Source organism: Chlamydotis macqueenii, chromosome 27 (assembly GCF_036417535.1).
Source record: "Chlamydotis macqueenii isolate bChlMac1 chromosome 27, bChlMac1.mat, whole genome shotgun sequence".
NCBI lineage: Eukaryota > Metazoa > Chordata > Aves > Otidiformes > Otididae > Chlamydotis > Chlamydotis macqueenii.
Genome location: NC_141582.1, coordinates 5,267,534 through 5,286,367, shown reverse-complemented (window position 1 = coordinate 5,286,367; position 18,834 = coordinate 5,267,534). Strand labels below are relative to the sequence as shown.

Here is an 18,834-nt window from a genome sequence, read left to right as displayed (position 1 = left end):
TTCTTCTTTAGATTCACAGTCACTTTTCTCACAAGCCCATCATCCTGATCGGGTGGAACACGGGTGCCTTGGTGGCCTGTCACGTAAGTACTGATTCCTTCACATCTCAGGAGCCCACTTGAGAGCTTCCGTTGAGAGTTAGATGGGAATTACTGCTGGATTTGAAGCTCTGTGGGGTGGTTCTTGTCCCTTTTCTCTTTCCAACGCCTGGCTTTGAGACAAACATCTTTTCTGGTCGTGGTGGCATAAGCAATTTGAGTCATTTAATTTTTCCCCCACCCCGCTCTTTTAATCAACAAAGTAAAATCTAAATAGGGAAGATATTTCTGTGCCCAGCGGGCGCCTGGCCAAGCAGCCTTCGCCCCGTTGCCAGCCTTGGCTGTTGGGATGCTGACTGCTGCTTTTTCTGCCCAGGTTTCAGTGATGGAGTATGTCACTGCAGTTGTGTGCCTTGGATTCCCGCTGCTCACCGTCGATGGCCCCAGAGGGGTAAGGACCGCAGAGAGGTGGAGCCGTTTAAAGAACTGTCCTTGTTTTAATCTCCCTACATTGTTTCATAGAATTGGGCTTAGAAGTCAACTGATAATTGTAATTTATTTTTTTTTTTGAGGAATGTCTGTGATGTTTCTTTGGAGGATGTGTGCCCGGCAGGCGTGGCTGTTGCATTCATAGTCAGATTCTTGATGTGACAGCAGGTGTCAGAAGTCCTGCGTTAGCTTGTCTCTGCTGTGACGTGTTTTTGGAGCTCCTTCCTGGGATCTTCTGTGCGGGTCACTTGTTAACTGGGTCGTTTGGCACCAGAGGTGACAACTTGGGGGGCTTTGTTGCTCCTTTAGTCGCTGACCAGTGCGTGACTGGGTTGGGAGCAATTAGGGTTGTGCTGATGAAATGGCTGATTCAGTGCAGTGCCAATCTGTCTCCTTCCTGTGCAGAAGGTGTTTGCTGGAGCATGTTGCAGCTCCCGAGCAGAGTTTTCTTCACTCGATGGAGTGAATTCCATCGGGGACTCACCCCAGGCAGCTTCGCTGTTGGTGCTGCCTCAGCCTTATCCTGGGTTTGTATGGCAAAATCTCGGAAGGGGGAACACACGGTGGAATAGAGTTTCTGAGGGAGTTCATGAGTAACAGCACTGTGTACTCATTCAGCTTTTGAGTCAGTCTTTCTCACAAGATGTTTAAATGAACCGCACAATTTATATTTGCAGGACGTAGTTGGTATGGGCTGCGTTTGCGTGCAAAGCGCTGTCTGCCTCTGTGCCACGTGCCTTCCCTTCTTGGAAATGCTCATCGAATTCAGCCCGAAGACTCTGCGTCCTGCATCAGTCCTGGGTTACAGTTCCCTTTCCTCTTGCAGGACGTTGACGACCCCCTCCTGGAGATGAAGACTCCTGTCCTCTTTGTCATCGGTCAGAATTCCCTGCAGTGCAACATCGAAGCCATGGAAGATTTCCGGGAGAAAATACGAGCCGATAACAGCATGGTGGTGGTGGGAGGAGCAGATGACAATCTCAGGTAAGATCTGAACGTGCTGCTTTCAGAAAAAAAAACAAAACCAAAACCCAAATTTGGGTCTGCGACTAGATGAGCTGCATAAAAATGCTCTATGGAGATCAGCTTTGCTATTCAGAAGCAGATATGTTGGATGGAATGTTGGTTTTGTGATAAATCTGCGTCGTTTCTCCCAGTGCTAAGTCAAAGATCCAAGGTGCAGTGTGGTATGACACTAGAGCGAGTATTTTCGTTTTCAGCCACCCCTGGCTCTGGAATATGTAGCTTTTGGAGGCTGTGCGCAGAATTGGGGCAGGGGAGGCTGTCAGAGCCTTGCAGGAAGGAAGAACCTCTTAAGGTTTCAGTAAACTTTGGAGCTTGTTTTCCTGTCGCGCTTGGAATAACTGCACCAAAAACCCGAGCAAGTCATGCGTGAGAATAGGCTTGGCCTGATATTGGAGCTGGAACCAGTAGTGCAGACGAGGTTTTGGAGCATCGTGTCAGTCAGCAATCTGTAGCAGGGATAATTGGTGAAGGAGAGGAAAGAAAGAAGCTTAAAACTCGGATATTGGGTCTGAAGGCAGAGCTCTGCGGGGAAGGAAACGTCATACTTGCTTTGCAAAATGCTTTGGGATGCTGGGTCGTCTTCCTCGTCGTCAAAGTTGATCTCGGCACTTTTGAGGGCTGAGTCTCACCATTCCAGCAGACGGTGCTCTCGAGCTGGGAGCTGAGGGAGCTGACTCCTGCTTTGCTCTGTGTTTAACTGGTTAAAGGAGCAAGCTTGTTGTCACTTGGATCTTACTCTTGGGTGAAGAATGATGTCAATGTGAAAGTGGAAAAACAAACGTGTTGACTTCCGTTTGTTCTTTTAATAGGATAAGCAAAGCCAAAAAGAAGTCGGAAGGCCTGACCCAGAGTATGGTGGACAGGTGCATCCAGGTAACCACAAAAATCTTCCTGTGACACATCAGATCTATTGAAAAAAAAAAAAAAAAATCTGCGCTGAAGTATCTTGGTGTCCACAATTGATAACCTTACTGACAGGATTGCTTGGAGGAAGGTCATTTGTCTCCTGGGTGGGATTCTGAAGTGGTTACCTCATTTTGAGAGGAGAGACGTGAGCTCTCCTTAAGCAAAGAGCGGTTTTCTGAGTCTTCCAGTACATCTGCCTGGGGAAGCAAGCGGTACTTCTGGGAGCACTGGAGAAACCATCGCGTTTCTCTGCCGTGTGTCAGAAATCAGTGGAGTATGAACTTTAACGGGAAAGCTGGTGTCTATCTGTAAGCTTTTAGGGTTTCTTTTTGCAGGATATTAAAGCTAGAGAGCCTTATCTATTTGTCCCCATGGAAATCTTTCATTCTTTTTTTTTCTTTCAAGCTGTGAAGACGAGTTGTTTAGAGTCTGCGCACCACTTAGTCTAACTGCTTGTCTCATCCTTCCAGGATGAAATAGCCGACTTCTTGACCGGAGTCCTCACCCGAGCGGAGAGCCACTCGGGCTCCGATCCCCGTGACCTGGATGCTGAGAAGAAGAAGAAGCCGCGCGACTCGACGAGGAGGGATCTGTCGTTTGACTTGCCGGAGAGAAGCAGCAGGCCTGCCTCGCCAGCGGCCAAAGTGCCCGCCTCACCTTCGGGCTCGGAGGTGGGGGCTTTCTCTGGGGTATTTTGAGCCAGGTTGCGTCAAGAGATGGTTTTGTGCCGCTGAAATACGCGGTGAGGGATGTGGTTTGTGCCGGAAGAGGGAGGTGAGAGGATATAGCAGGACTAAGGGCTTGTGGTGGCTCGAATGAACCTTCAGAAATAGAGCTGCTCCAGCAAAAGGACGCCGATGTGCTGGTACGCTCGGGGTTATGACTGCCTCTTAGGGAAACGCGAGGGTAAGAGGTGTTCCTTCTCTTGGAGCAGGACTTATCCAGTGTCTCCAGCAGCCCCACTTCGAGCCCCAAGACCAAAATGGCTGCTGTGGCCTCCCTCCAGAAGCCCAGCCCGATCGGCGCCACGCAGCTGCTGAAGCGGCAGGTGCAGAGGACGGACGCTGTCCTGACGCACAAGCAGGCACAAGGTAATGCCCTGCCGCTCTCCCACCCGCTTCCCTCTTAACATCTCAGGGATTTCTGGTCTTGAGCTGTCCTGACGCGGTTAGGTTTTTGTCTTCTGAGTCCCGTCTTGAATTCCAAGCTCCCTGTGGCAGCTTTCTCTACAGCTCGGTCCCCGGTCGCGGTCATCGGAAGGCAGCAGCCTGTGGAGGGTTGAAATGAGGTTGGAAATGATGTTTCTGCACCTCGCGGAGCCTTGCTGGTCAAAGTGGGAAGGGTTTTAGCTTGCTCTGGCTGACCAAATCGCCACGTAGCCGTACCGTAATTATTTTTTTTCCAAGTGTGAGCCCCTTGATTCATGTATTGTATCCTTGAAGGCTGCTTGCGAGGGAGACGAGAGGACTGAGGGTATTGAATTGTGACTGAAACAGCGGGGTTTGCATAATTACAGAGTCATCTTGCATCAAACGGCAGGGGAAAACCGGCTCTGAATAAGAATCAAGCGTGAGCTGAGGGTTTTTTTGTCCTGTTAGATGCCGACTCAACACCTGATGGTGCCGCTTCGGTCTGGTTGCGTACACTGTGAATGTAGGTGATGGTTTTCTTGAGGATAATGATCCCTTCTGGCAAACATCAGTGCTACCTGGGGAACAGTTCTCCATCCTCCCTTCTCTCCTTGTTTCTTCGCTCAAGACAAACCTGGACAGACTTCTTGTCTCCTGCCACAGCATGACCCTCCACATTCTCCAAAGTCTCTCTCTGACTCGGGATTAAGCTCCAGGGGGGAGTGGAAGCTTGGATTTCCCTTAATTTCTCACAGACTAATGAAATGTATTCTTTTGCTGTTGTAATTGAGGGAGGAAGTTTCTAGATCGCACGCAGGAAGGAGGGTTTGTGGCGTGGGGTGTGTCGTGGCCGCCTCGTTTTGTCAGGAGCGCGTGGCTTCTGCCCCGCGGTTTGTGCCCGTAGCTGTTGAGGGACGCACTGGCTGATGTCTCCCGGCTGCTCTCAGCTTCTCGGCGCAACGCTCGCTCAAGCTAGCTGTGCCTCTCGCAGCCGTTCCCTGTGTGCCGGACCTTTTCCCGATGGCTGTGGGGCTGGAGAGGGCTCGTGCTGTCGGGACGTACTCTGTGAAAGCTGGGATGATTCCCCCTTCTAGTGTCGGATGTGCTACGCTGCCGTCCGGAGAGGAGGTGGCTGTGTCTCTGTTGTACGCCGTGGCTGGATGAGTGATGTCCGGAGCGCTCTGCCTGCCCGCTCCGAGGTCTCTGTGGGTCGCAGCGGTGTCCCTGCAGGTCCCCGTCCCCCTCCGGAGCCGGGCTGTGATACTGTAATTCTCTCTGATTCATTTCAGCTCAGTTCGCTGCTTTTCTGAAACAAAACATGCTGGTGAGGAAAGCTCTTCCTCCTGGCAGCTCTTCATGTCTCTTTGGTGAGTATCTCCTCACTTCTCTCTTTCTCTCTGTCTCCCTCCTTCTCTCTGTTTCTGCTGCCTTCTTCCATCATCTTCCTCTTCCCTTGCATTGGTTTGGGGATGTGGCCCGACGTGTCCCTCTGTCCTCCTGCTTTTTGCTTTCTCACTGCTGTATTTGACGCTGAAGCAAATGACCCGCGTGCTAGCCGAGAGCGTTAACTTCTCCGGAGCTCGTCCCCTTTCCCCGCCCTGGGAGGTGAATAAGCCTGGCAGCCCGTTTGCTCTGGTGGACTCAAACTTTGTGGATGACGCGGTGACTTTTTAACCCTTGCCTGCGTTGGGGGTGAGAAGGGGATGCCAGCCTGAGATTGCGCATGTTGGTGGAGCGTCCCAAACGCCAAGGGGCTGTTGGCGGGAGCAGAAAGGAGGGACTGCCACGTGATTTGGCCACAGAGACTTAAGTGCTGGGTGCTGGAGCACACGGAGAGGTGGATCTTGGCGCGTGCGGTGCTCTGGGGGTTAGGGATCGAGGGGCGCAGTCCGCAGCGTGTCTAAAGGAAGGGCTTTGCCGCCTGGAATGGCAGTGACTGTGTGGATCTGGGGTTAGGAGAGGAAGAAGAGCTGAAATCCAAGGCTTTGGGAGGCTGCGGTATGGTTACGTGAGCTCTTGGTGTCACTTCTCCGTTCGGGTGACCCCGGGGTGCTGAGAGCATTGACACAGGTGAGAACCGCCTCTGCCACACCCCAAATACCGGTGCTTTTAACTGGGCGGGGCACGTGCTGGATGCAGAGGAGCTGGTGATGTTTTGGCGTGCTGGGGCTCCCGGGACACGTTCTCCATACTTGCTCTGAGCACACAGTCCAAACTGCACCTGTACAGCTGTGGTAGCAAACTCCTGGGACAAATATTGGCCCGAGCTGGTTGTTTTAAAGGTTTCTTTCTCCCTGGAGCCTTGTTTTGCACTCTCCCCTGTGCGATGAGGTTGCCCTGGGAGCAGACGTGGAGCTCTGTGCTTATCCAGAGTCCTCCCACCCAGCATCTGCTGGGAAGAGAAACCACAGTGGACGTTTTCCCCGCTGGCACCAGCCTGGGCTGTCTTTTGTTAAGATTAAAAGCTGATTAAGATCTCCCGGGCTCCTTACTGCCTTGGCTTGTCTTGAGCCGCGAGGTAGGAAGCTGGCGTGCGTGTTTTGGAAGCATTCACTGGGTTTTTTTGGGAGCGAGGTGCTGCTGAACACACTGTCAGCCCTTCTGCGAGCAGAACCAGGCTCTGCTCTCATGTGGTGGGGACGCGGGGGGACGTTGGGTCACTGCTCGCCGACGCTTTGAGGGGCACCTAACGCCGCTGCCTGTGCATGTGCCGTTTCGCTGTCCCGCTTGGCTGGTGGCACCTGGAAGGGAGCTTTGGTGCCTGCGGTCTGCGCACGCCTGCTGAGGTCTCTCCAGATGGCGATCTGGACGATGCATGTTTGCAGGTGGGTGGGAGGCACGGGAACCTTGCACGAGTGTCACAAATTAACACGCCTGAGCCACGAGCCTGGCTGCTGATGGCAGGAGGGCAAGCTTGGCACTTGTCCCGGGGACCAGAGCAGCTCCGAAATGCTTGGAGTCGCCTGAATATTTAGAGATTTGGGTGTGGTCTTGTGCTACACCCGCAGTTCAGAGGTATGTAGGTGGTGCGCAGGGATCATATAAATACACACACACATATCTATATTGATTTGATATAATATATCCGTATCTAGATACAAATAGAAAGGTGACAGCGTTTCTGAGCGCTGCCAGGCTGCAAACACCACAGCGGGAGGCGGGTCTGCGCCCCCTCGTCGACCCAGTCCACCAGCATTTCCGGCTGGGGCCAGACGATTGTATGGCAGCGGTGGGGGAGAGCGGATGGGCGGGATTTGGCAGCTTGTGACCATGTTTTGTCCCCAGGCTGCCCAGAAATGCTTGTTGTGGATCCTCTGTGCTTTTTCGGATAGCCCTGGCTAGCTTGTGCTCTAGGCGGGATGAAATGGATGGGGTGGGTCAAGGGCTTGGCAGGAAAATGAGCCATTGGGGCGGAAGAGAAATCTCCGCTCGCGGTTTTTTGGTTTTCTCTCTCCTAGTGGCAAGCAGCGCAGGGTATGTGGGAGCCCGGCTTTGCTGCAGCACCTTTTGTGCTCACGGCTGCTTCGCTTAGCGCCTCCGAGAAACCCGTACGCCTCAGTCCGGCTGCTGGAGGGCTGGTTGGGAGCGCTGGAAGGGACGTGCTGAATGACAGGCGTGCAGATGCCTTCGCTGGTGTGTCGGAGGGCTGAGCTCTAATCCCGGCGCTGGCAGCTCTGCCATTCCCTGCACCCTCATCCTTTCACCTGGAAATTAGGGATGTTGGAGGGGCCTGATTATGCCGTGCTTTGAAGTGAAAAGTGTTTACGTGGAGGTGCGGTGTCACTGTAGACGTCCATTTTTCTTTGCTACAGAGACAACACAGACTTTATATGCCGTCCTGCCTTGGCCTGTGAGTAGCTAAGCTAAGTCCTGGCCCTAAAACAGCAGCTTAGGGCGTGCAGAAGTCAGCAAAGGAGGTGAAAAGGAGAAGTGTGTGTTCCTGGTGCATGGGAGATGGGCGAGGCTGGCATGGAGGGAGCTGTGGAAGTGTGCATGGGCATGCGTCCCTTCTCTGCACCTTGGTGGAGCAGCACCGACCTCGAGGGATCGGCCGTCAGTTTTCAAAAAGCTACTTCTGTGTCCCCTAGTTCCAGTCTCCTCAGAGCACTCGGAAGGGGCTGAGAAAGATGATGTGCGTACGCAGCTGAAGAGGCATCAGACCCCCAGCCCGACCCAGTGCGCCAAATCCTCCAAACGAGCCAAAATCAAGGTGACCATTGTCTCTCACGGCGATGCTGCTGGCGTGGGGAACGGAGCGCCCCTCACCACCCAGGCAGAAAGTGAGTTGCGATCGCATAGCTGCTTTGTAACCACAGAGAAGCGGGGTCGTGGCTCTGCCCGGATCTGCTCCTCCGGAGCACGGCGTGGGGAGGGGAGGGAACTGAAGTTTTAAATTTTTTTTTTAATATTTTTTTTTTTTTACTATTTTTGGAGGAGTTAGCTACAGAAAACAGACAGAGGCTCAAAATGTGAGTGATCTGGGGGTAGCTGGGGAAGCGCGGGGGCTGGCAGCGCAGAGGAGCTCGGCAGGAGCCTCTGTTTTCCGTAGCAGTTGGGATTGCGTGCTCCAGCGAAACGCTCGACCGCAGCCTTGTGAGCTGCGAGGAGAACTTCACGTCTTCCTCTGAGGCGTCGAGCTGCTGCTGGAAGCAGAATGCCGATCCTGGTGGACCCCTTGCTCCAAGCACTTCCTGCACGCCTCTGGTTGGGCTGCTCGCTCCTGTGACTTCCGTGCAGAATTTTCACCTGGAACGTGCACCTGCTTTAGGGATGACGGCGATGTTCCTCCCTCTGGAAGACCTTTTGTGCCTTCAGACCTCACGATTCAGCCGAGCGCCCCGCTTTGCAGCTCTCCTTTGGGCCTGAAGTCCGGCACAATACCCGCTTGATATGCGTATAAATAAACTCCAGCTCCTCTCCCGCCTCTGCAGCTGGGGAAAACCCATGGTGACGGGCATTTCAGAGGTCCCCGCGGTCCAAGAAGAGGTGATGTGCTCGATCTTTGTCCCCTTGAGCCTTTGCAAGGAGGCCAGAAGCTTTGGCTGCTGTCACCCTTGTGCCTGGAGGATGCTGCCTCGTCACTGCCAGCGCTGGCGTATGCGATTCCCTCCCGTCAGAGTGCGGAGCTCCAGATATGTAAAGCGAGTCACTCGTTATTAGTCGCTTGGTGACTGAAGAGTCAGCGTCTCCGTGCCGATAGGAAATCGGAGGCTTTCAAAGCTGAGAAATAATTCTGCTGGAAGCATCTCTCGGTGAACTTAACAGTTGGTTTGAGCTGTGAAAATGAACTAACAAACACACCCCCTTTTTTCCAGGTTACAGTTTCTCTTCTGGCAGCTTTGAAAAAATCGCCAGTTGCCAGCATCTTTATTTTAATTTTCCCAACTTTACTTCTTTTCACAGAAAGGAAATGACTTGCAGAAGTAAACATGAACCAAACCAAGAATTCCCTCTTACCGTGCGCGAGCAGGAGGAACGTGCAGGACACGCGCAGTTGTATGCCAAAAAGCCGCAATAAACAGATCTTGTGACTCGTCACATCCATGTGTATTTTGTGAAGTGTCTCTTAAAGAATGCTTACAAAATCGCCCGCTAGCGACCAGCCAGATCCAGATTGATCGGTTGAGGCGGTAGAGCTGTGCCGTGATGGACGAGGAGGAGGGGATTAGTGGAGATAAACGATTTGTAGTCGGTTTTGAGGGGGCTGAGATTTTGCTGCTTACAGATTCTGAAGCGGATTCCTTCTGTCCTGTCTGTCGTAACACTTCCACCGCGGCAGCTTGCCGGTTTTTCTCTTACTCGCGACTCTGCTCTGTTTGATAATCCCGATCTCCCGTAGCGTGGTGGCTGGAGCCTGCGTTTATGGCTGCGGCGGAGGTTTTCCCGCCGAAGATACTCTTTGAGCAGGACGAGCCCGTGGCCTGCAGCGCTGTGTCTGTGGGTAGCTGTGTGAGAGAGAGGGAATCCCTAAAGACTCCTGGAGAGGAGAGAGAGAGAGAGTGAGCTGCTTCTTTTTTTTCTCTTGCAGTTGTCGCCGGAAAGCCGGTCCCCATGGCTGTCGGCCAGGCTGTGTCGGGCGTAAAGGAGCTGTCGGGACTGCTCGCCACCCCCAAGTGAGTGCCACTTTGTTTTTTATAAGCTCTGGGTCTGTTTGACGGGCTGCTGATGAGAAGCGCGGCAATTTCTGCCCGTGGAGCTCTCTGGTGTCTTGCTTATGACTGGAATTTTCTGAAGTGGAGGAGACTCTTGGCCTCGTGAAAACTATTTGTTAACAGGCAGTCGAGTCTGAGAATGGCAGAAAAGGGCGGAAGTAGAAGGTTCCGTGGCTGTCGGGCTGTATTTCTGTATGATTTCCCAAAACCCCAGTCTTTTGAATGACTCTGGTCATTCTGTGCTGTCTTTAATTCTTTCCTTCGTTCCCTCTAACAACCAAGCATTTTTTCCCAAAGACAGAGGGAAGAAGCCTCAATATCTGTTCCTTAAGTTGATTAACTGGCTGTAGGGATTTCTGTTGGGGAGTGAATCTGACATTGACGCCTCACATCGCTGTTTTCCCTTTTAATTCAAACCAAGCTTTGGAGAACTGGAATCTGTGCTGGGAGAGGAGGAAGAGCTGTTCTCAAGTAGAAGTTAGGTTTTAAACGGGAAATGTTTCAGTCGTCAGTGGGAAATGTTTCAGCTCACTTCCAATTTGCAAATATGTGAGTTTTGCCATGAGTGCTCCATGTTCTAGCTGCCGCAGTGGAGGCAGGGAGCCTTCTCTGCTCCCAGAAAGCAAGCAGGCTCATCGAACTCCCTGCCTTACATTTCCAGGACTCCCAGTCAATTGCGTTAGGCCAGTGACAGCTCGCTGTCACAGCCGTCTCCTGGGTGGTGTATCGCTAACTGGTGTCTTTCTCTTCTCCCCGCTTCGCAGGCTGAGCTCGGCAGCAGAAACCTCCTCCACAAGCCCGGTCCCGTCTGCCGTCATCCCCAGCAGCACGACGCCCAGCGCTTTCCACGCCCTGCAGAGCAGGCTGGTGGCTAGCAGTGCCCACTGCATGCAGGCCCAGCCGGCCAGTAGCCTCCAAGGTACCTGTCTCTCTTGTGAATGTCAAAGGTAAACCAGCTTCAGAAATGGTTTGGTGGATCCTCTTCCTTGCATTCCCCGGTCGCTTTGGGTTTGGCTGAGCTTTGTAGCGCTTTGCTCTTGCAGAGCCTGTGGAGATGCAGTGGGACGCGGTCAAGCGAGGCTGAAGGCACCATAGGTGACCTGTTAATTGTGTCATTTGTACGTAGTGATGCCTTGAGATACCAAAACTGTCCTCTTCCTGCCTGCTGGGTTTCCCAGCTGACCTTGTTTGCAGCTGCAGAGGTGAAATGCGTTGGACTGCGTGTGGAGAGCGGCTAGGAGGATCCTCACTGACCCTGGGGCGCTGCTCTTTCCAAGAACGATTTTGCAGGCGCTTGCCATATAACAGACCTGGAATTCCGTGCTGGTGAATTCTCCGAGCCTGATGTCTTTATTCTTTGCTTCTTCAGGGGCGGCATCCGCCAGCAGCCTGCTGCAAGGGCTGAGCTTCAGCCTGCAGGACATCGGGACCAAGTCATCAGCCCTTCCTGCCAGCGTGGCTGCTGCCGGGGCGCCCGTGCAGGTACGCAGCCTGCAAACATCAGAGATCCCGCTCTGGAGGGAGGCTGTTTGGAGGATAAAGCCGTAGGAGTTGGAGAGAACCTAGACAGGACAGGTTTGCTCCGGGACCGGGAGGGGTGAGGGATGGTAGGTGTGAACTGCAGCTGAAATGATGCATCCAAGCCTTGTCCCCTGGGGGCTAAGAGTTCACGTAAGTGGCGTGAGGTGTAGGGACCGGGGCTGGAATCGTTTCTAGAAAATGTTGAGGAGTTACAGAATGGATGGGGAGGAGGATCAGCAATTGTTCTCCTTGTTCTTCTGGGAAAACGCGTGCCAGAGCCTCTCAGACAGGCTCCCATCCCTGCAGGTTGAGGTGACCTCTGGCTTCATTAGAACCAGAGCTACGTTTTTCCCAGGTCTGCTTTCAAGCTGAAATGAGTGTCTGCAGACTGGAAGGGACACATTTACTTGCCTTTAGGTCTACTGGTGGCCAACACAACCAAGTGTGGAAACTCTGACCTCTCAAGACTTCCGGCTTTGCGGGAGGGAAAGCCATCCCAACATCCCCTTTCCTTCCAGGTAACTCAGTCTTTCTGCTTCTCCTTCCAGAGCTCAGCCGTGAAGACGCCCACGCCTATCCAGAACCTGAGTGCCATCACCACGGGCACAGGCACAATTGTCCGCACCATCCCGGTTGCCACCTCTTTGTCTCTGGGAGCTTCGGCGAGCGGGAAGCCCACGGCCATTCACCAGCTGCTGACAAACGGGGGACTGGCGAAACTGGCCAGCAGCCTCCCTGGCTTGGCTCAGATCTCCAACCAGGCAGCAGGTGAGGGAGAAAGAGGGACAGGCATGCGATGCAGGCGCCTGGAGCACCTCACCACCCAGCGACCAGCATTTCCAAAGTTTATTTTGCCTTTGAGCCATAGCTGTGGACGGCTGCATGTGCTAGTGGTTTCGGAGCAGCTGCCTCTACTGGGAAGAGGCTTCTGATGCAGGCTCTGGTCGGTGAACGCGACCTCTGCAATCCCCGTGTCTCAGGAACATCTCCCTCGCGTGTTTTCTAGGCTTGAAGGCCCCGACGACCATTACTGTGACGCTGCGTGGGCAGCCCAGCCGCGTGACCACGCTTAGCCAGGCGGCCATGGGGACTGTCCAGCCCCAGCTGGAGGAACAGCCGATGCAGACGCAGGCACCTCAGGTAATTTTTGGCATCTTCTCTGGAGAGCAAGTGCCCGCAGCTGCTCTTCTGTCCATCGTAGTCAAGGACAGATGGAGTTGTTGTGGGGAAGGTGTTCTTGGGTGCGGTGAGCTCTGTTGCTTTGCCATGGAAAGGGTCCTCACAAAGTGGTGGTGAAGAGGACCCTGTTCACCTTCGTGTCCGTTAGCAGCAGTGTCGATGGTGCTCGTACCACGCTAGTACCGCACGGAGGGACTCTCCGGCTAGACTTGGAAAGTTGGCGTCGGCATGGAAGTTGTTACAAAGCTCTGGGCTTTCCTGACAGTTACAGGTTTTGGTGGGAGGAGGAAAGCTGCTTGTAGAGCGTTCAGGCAGGAGAGCAGGTTGGGCGTGCTGTCTAGAGCGGAATTCCTCTTGAAAATGCTGCTTCTGTCGGATGCCCTGATGCGAGGCTGTGCCCTGTGGGCGCTGGGGATGCTGTGCTATTTCCTTCAGGTCCCCAGCTCCTCCTCTTACTCACTGCCGTGCCGTTCAAACAGATCTGTGAAGTGCTGAGTGTGTGCTCCGAGGTTGTGTCTGTTTGGTACCAATCTCCTTTTGGAGGTGGATCGTGGAGAAGCTCCTGATGTTTAGACGCTCGTCATGTGCTGGGTACTGTCTCAAGGATCCTGGCTGCATTCCTGCTTCCTAGGTTAAGTTTTGGTAAGGTTGAGTTGAAAGCACAAGGTGCCACGTCAGAGAGGGATTTTTGGGGGGATACTCTTGGGTACTGTAAGGTGGTGGACCTCTCAGCCCCAGATTCTGGAAGGGGTGAATAGACTGCAGGTGTATCCCTGGGCACCGTCAGTTTTGAGATGGATCCATAAACGTGAGGGCGGGAAGGTTGGCTCCGACTCCCTGAACGGGGTCAGTGGTGGCTGTGATGGGCCACCAGCAAGCTTGTCCCAAGCTCAGGTGGCTTCCCTGTCCTCTCGACTCCGGCGGTGCACAACGCTCGGATCTCTTAGAGATTCTTCCCTGGACGTGGGGATGAAGGAGAGAACGGGCAGCCCGAGCCTGTAAATGCTGCGGCTTGGGCACGTGGACCAGTACGAAGTGTTCTGTGGGGACCAAGCTCCAGGTCCCAGCAGGGATTAACGAACTGGAACTGAAGGCTGAGGAAGCCAAGATCACTCCAGGGTTGGTTGGTTTGGTCTTTTTTTTTAATTTTTCCTCTTGCACATGATTTTCTTAGTGCTAACGCAGGTCCCGGGCGGGTAGGCTGGTGGAGGAGAGGCAGAGAAATCTTCACGTTGCAGAGGAACTTCTGCAGCTGTGGTCCCTGTTGCTGGGCTGCCTTGAGTTGTGGGCAGCGTCGCGGAGGCAGGGAGCGCACTGCTCCTCCTCGCCGCTGTCTGCAGAAGCGGTTTGAGGTTGCTCAAAGCCCTGAGATGTATTTAGGGAGGCGTCATCCTAAAAATGAAGCCTTGGGGTGGAAGTTGGGGCAGCATTAACAGCGGCAGCCGTAAATCCTTAATTTGTGCTTCAGAGCTGGCGTTACATCCGCCGTTGCCAGTAGTTTCCGTGCAGAGTCCTGGTTTACGGCAGGTTAAAGCTCAGATTTGGGAGCATCCGCGTTCTTCTTCCCTTGACTCTTCCGTGTTTTCTTCAGTCGCTAGCGCGACAGCACCTGCGAGCGTTGGCCGAGTGGAGCGTAGAGCTCAGGAACGCAGAGCTGGCGACCCTGCGGCCGTGTCGGGGGCAGTTCTTGTGCTCTTCTGAAATCATCAGAACTGACGTGCTTTCTTTTGTCTTCGTTACCTTTGAGAGACCCTAAACATCCCGCAGAACGGTAACTCCGCAGTAACGAAGGTTGGCACGGATCAACCTCGGGGTTAACGACTTCGCGTACGGGTTAACGTTTTGAGGCGGCGGCGCTTGGACCTGGATATCGGATCTGACGCTGCGGCTTTCGCCTACAATGCTGAGCTTGTCTGTTCGAGGTAGCGCTCCATTGTGCAGCCGGCTGCTGGAGCCGCTTCAAAAGCAAACTGAAAGCTGACTTTTACAGGAAATGGAATGAGCTGTGTGTTTTTGGAGCTAATTATAGCCCTTGACATCAGCTCGTGTGTACCTTCAGCGCGTCGGGATTACGTAATCCAGCAGGGCTTCCTGTAAAAGAGCAAATCGTGTCGATTTGCGGCTTTGGGGGATAACTCGCAGGGCTTCGACTCTTGTGTTTTCAGCCAAAGCTGCTGTCGGTTGGGTTCCCTTTGGAATTCCAGCTGACAGCTCCGCTGTGCCTGCGCAGGAAGTGTGAAGCCCACGCATGCTGTGCGCCGTGATTTTTAAAAATGTATTTATTTTTTAAACTCTGGGGGCTGGGGCGATGCCGGCAGCAGCTGAGATGCAGTTTGAGTGGGTAGCTCTTTCCCTTCCCCCGTGGGCGTTATGCGGGAAGCGGAAGACTGAGGAGTCTCCCCGGGCAGTTTGGTGCGAATGCTTTCTGTGAGTAGCAGCGTAAGAAGAAGGAAGAGCGTTTGGGTAGATTTAAAGTGAAAATAGGAGCAAGCTTCAGCTTCTCTTTTCAGGAAACTGCTCCCTTGTGCTTTGAACGTGGCTTTTCGTACGGGTTCCCTCCTGCAGCGTGGTTTTACCCTGACGGGAGCTCCATGAAGCCTGGAGTGATGCTGATGCTGCATCGCGCTCTTGTTTTCTGCGTGGTGGCGAGAAGATTTACGCTGCCGTGGCCGGAGCCGCAAGCTGCGGTCACGGTTTGAGCTTTGGGCATGGGTCTCGCTCAGATGGCGCGAGGAGAGCTCTCATTCTGTGGTGGATGTGCCGCAAGCAGGCAGTGAACACCTTTCCTTTCCTGAAGTCTGACTCTTTGCATTCCCGGGGGCAGAAATGTTAATTACAGCTAATGGAGCGCCCTTAAATTGCTGCACAAGGCATGGGAAAGTAGGCTGTGACCTGCACGAGCAGCAGGTAAGGCCAGGCTCAGGCTCGGGCTCAGGCTTAAGCGGTGCTTGTCAGCGGTGGAGGAAAGCGAGCGAGGTGGCTCGGGGAAGTCTGGCCGAGGAGGTGGCTGTCTGCTTCTGAGGCTGGAAAAGCTGCTTCGGAGCTCGAATTGTGTCAGCTCCGGGCTGTGAGGGCTGCCAGGGAGAGCACAGGAGCGCACGCGGTCAGCTCTCTGCGATACCGGATTGCAGAGGGACCTGGACACAGATCAGGCAAGAGAGGTGCGCCCAGAGGCACTGGAGAAGCCCTCGAATGAGGGAATTTGGAGATATTTCACTGGAGTTTGTCAGTGCTCTGCAGGGTGTGCCGCCGTCTGCCTTAGGGTACAAATCCAACTCCCCAGTTGTCCCACTCTTGGACATCTGGTGGGCACTGGTGCTGTGGAACCAGCTGGTTCTTGTCCGAGGAGCTTAACACATCCTCATCGAGCAAGAGGGAAGCTCTCCTGATGCAGAGGATGGTGTGTGCTGCTCCAGTTTTTGCTGGCCTTTCACTGGTGCCACTGGTAGCGCGTCATTCCTGCAAGCCCGTCCTCACGATGCGGGAATTGTTGTTTTGCTCCTGGCTGTTGCTCTCCTGTTGCTGCAGAGGAAACGGAGGCAGGACTGACGGCCCTGACAGCCAGAAACGGGGACAGAACCATCCCCTTCCGCTCCAGAAACGGGCAATGAGTTTGTGCCGGTCTCAGCCCAAGCTGGGTAGTGAGCGGCTGGAGTAAGGGCAAGGCTAGACGAAGCAGGGAGAGGATGTGCTCTAATTTTTTTTCTTTTTTTTAAGTGAGGGTGAGCGTAGGTCCCAGGGAATGGTTGCAGCCCCCCAAAGATGGTGGGATCCTCGGCAGCAGGGCGCTTCCAGTAGCTCTCCGTTACTTTAACCCTTCCAGGCTCCAGACGGTGCTGTCGGCAACCTGGCCGCCCCCGCTACCAGCGCCGCCTCTCCTGGCAAGCTGCTGCCTCAGACGGATCCCAGCAAAGCCCAGGCTGGCGCAGAGACGGCTCCCGCCGACCCCGCGGCGCACCTGACCTCCGCACCCGTAGGTGAGGCGCATGGCAGCGGTGGGGCGCGGGCAGCCGGCCTGGGGACCAGCGCGGAGGCTGGCTTGGAGCCATGCCGCCGGGTGACGTCTGCGGAGTCCCTCCGGGGAGTAGCTGCCTGAATGCTGCTTATTTTTAAGCCTTTTCCTTTTTTTCTCTTTTTTTTTTTTTTTTTAATTTTTTTGTCCCCCTCTTTAAGTTAGGCTCCCCCGTGGCTGCTTTGCACGAGGAGTTTTGGCTCGTTGTGGCCATTTTTGAGCAGCTTGAGATTTAAACCTGAGCCCAAGCACAGACGGGATTATCCGCGGTCCCGTCACGCGCTCGTAGCAGTATGCGCTCTCCCTGCCGCCTCCATTTATTTACCTTGCCCTGGGGAGAGCAGATCCATCTAAATAAATATTGCAGAGCCTCTGCCCTGCCGGTAGCCTCAGAGTTTAAAAAAAACAACACCGACATGAAGCGGCGATGCGATCCGTTGCGTCCTCACAGGCTTCTGTACCGAAGAGCCCGCTGGTGTTTGCGTTTTCCCGCTGATTTCCGAGCGAGCGGGCGGCGCTCCGGCCAGATCCGGCAGGCTGAAGTCAGATCTGTGGAGAACTTCACCTGCTCTCGCTGGGGGTTCTGCTTGGCTTCGCGGCCCATTTGCAGGAAAGGCTGCTGGAGCAGCAGAGTGGAGTTGTTAGCGCAGAAAATTTTCCAGACTTTTTTTATTTTTGTGGAGTGGTCGTTGCAGGTTCCATTGTCGCGCGTCCGTGCAGCTTCTCCAGCCCGCGCTGGGGTGGCTGGAGTCGCCTCTTCCCGCCGTGCCCCTGCCCCCCCCCGGACCCCGGGACAGTGGGGTTGGCGGTCCAGTCCTGGTCAGACGGTCGGTTGTCAGCGTTCGCTCCGTGGCCTCCCTGCTCGAGGCATTTCATTTCGGAGAGGTCCGCGCCGCGCTGGTGGTGGTGGTGGCATGGCAAGGGCGTGCCACTTCCCGCTCCTCAGTGCGGGCTCCTGGGGGATGGAGCAAATCATGGGATACTCCAGGTTGGGATCTTCCTGGACAGCGCTGATTTAACCAGCAGTGGGTCTCCAGGCTTTTTCCCATCTCTTGAGCCACATCTAAACCCGGCGATGAGATTTCGGTGCCGTCTCTCTCCCCTCTGTAGCTCTCTGGGCTGTGGCTGCTGTAGATGCAGCTGAGGAGCCACCTTGGACGGGGTGACCGCCACCATGCGGCCTCTGCCGTTGCCGTAGAGCACAGAGGGCTCCATTTCACACAGCCTGAAGTCTTTTAGCCGCCTCCTGGGCTGGAGCGTGGTGAGGATCCGAGCACCCTCAGCACGGAGAGCTGGAGGTGCCAGAGACGAGTGAGAGCTTGCCGTGAGCTGGGCCGCCGAGAGCAACGCGAGCTCGCTGTGGTCTGGGGCAGCTTGGCAAGAAGGGTGGGGCGGGATGGAGCGTGAACCACGGCACCCTGCTCCTGGGGGGAGAAGATCAGGAAGAGAGGGGCTTCCCTGGGGGATCTGAGGGGTGAAGGAGGGGAGCGGTGCTGGTGGTGGCCGAGTTGGGCTGTTGTGCTTTCCTTGCCCGGGCCGCGACGGCGCTGGGGTTTGGTTTGGGGCCTCGCTCTGGAGAGCGGACAAGGCCGGGTCTGTTCAGTCTGAGACCCCGCGACTCCGCCGCTGCAGCCCAGCGTGGGCTCCGCGTCCCCGCCACTGCTGACCGCGCTCTCCCCTTCTCCACAGTGACCACCACCAGCCCCATGAAGACTCTCTACGTCATGTCGGACGCCAAGCTGTCTGCGCTTACCAAATCCGTGATGGGTGAGGCTACCTCTGTCCCCCTCAAACTGCCGGGCATCCAGCCTTCCTCCTCCTCATCCACGGGCGCCGTCACCTTGGCCAGTGCCCCCAGCCCTCCCAGCAGCCTGGTACACTCGAAGGTGGGACCCGTCCTGCAAACCCCTTCCAAAACCGTCATCCTGACCTCCACGCTGGCCGCCATGAAGGGCGATGGACCCCTGGGCCACATCGGGGAGAAGGTCAGCTTGACCAAGAGCGCCGCGGCCCTCGGCCACGCTCTGGGGGCCGTGGAGACCCTGGGGAGGGTTCCTTCAGTGGTGGACGACGGGAGCGCCGTCATCCACAGCAGAGAGGCTTTGGCCGGCAGACACTTGCTGCCCCAGGGCGTGCTGCCGGGAGGGGCCGGCACCACGCTCATAACGCTGGGCAGCAGCTTGGCCAGCTCCTCCGTCGTCGCCACGGCCGGGCCCGCGCTCGGCCAGAAGCCGTAGGGACCCCCGCGACCCCGGGGAAGGCTGAGCTCGGCTGCGGGGTGGGAGAGGAGGAGCCCTTGGTTCTGACTGGAGCAAACTGGGGATGTTTTGCTGGTTTTGTTGCTGTTTAATAAAACTTTTTGTTGTTGTTGTTGTTCTTTA

General features: G+C 55.0%; 1 protein-coding gene across 5 annotated transcripts in view; it reads left to right on the top strand.

Moving 5' to 3' along the window:
- The window catches only part of KANSL3 (KAT8 regulatory NSL complex subunit 3), a 23,927-nt gene extending 5,093 nt beyond the window's left edge, over positions 1 to 18,834 (top strand). The window contains exons 8-22 of one of the 5 annotated variants that reach the window (XM_086767925.1): positions 12 to 83; positions 415 to 489; positions 1,354 to 1,511; positions 2,363 to 2,426; positions 2,930 to 3,130; positions 3,394 to 3,550; positions 4,879 to 4,956; positions 7,678 to 7,869; positions 9,618 to 9,702; positions 10,506 to 10,660; positions 11,111 to 11,223; positions 11,811 to 12,030; positions 12,269 to 12,402; positions 16,265 to 16,418; positions 18,143 to 18,834. In XM_086767925.1, the coding sequence (XP_086624051.1) occupies positions 12 to 83; positions 415 to 489; positions 1,354 to 1,511; positions 2,363 to 2,426; positions 2,930 to 3,130; positions 3,394 to 3,550; positions 4,879 to 4,956; positions 7,678 to 7,869; positions 9,618 to 9,702; positions 10,506 to 10,660; positions 11,111 to 11,223; positions 11,811 to 12,030; positions 12,269 to 12,402; positions 16,265 to 16,418; positions 18,143 to 18,690 (2,406 nt within the window). In that variant the 3' untranslated portion in view covers positions 18,691 to 18,834. The remainder of the gene's footprint in view (positions 1 to 11; positions 84 to 414; positions 490 to 1,353; positions 1,512 to 2,362; positions 2,427 to 2,929; positions 3,131 to 3,393; positions 3,551 to 4,878; positions 4,957 to 7,677; positions 7,870 to 9,617; positions 9,703 to 10,505; positions 10,661 to 11,110; positions 11,224 to 11,810; positions 12,031 to 12,268; positions 12,403 to 16,264; positions 16,419 to 18,142) is intronic. The other 4 variants (XM_086767926.1, XM_086767928.1, XM_086767929.1 and 1 more) reach the window with 4 other exon arrangements.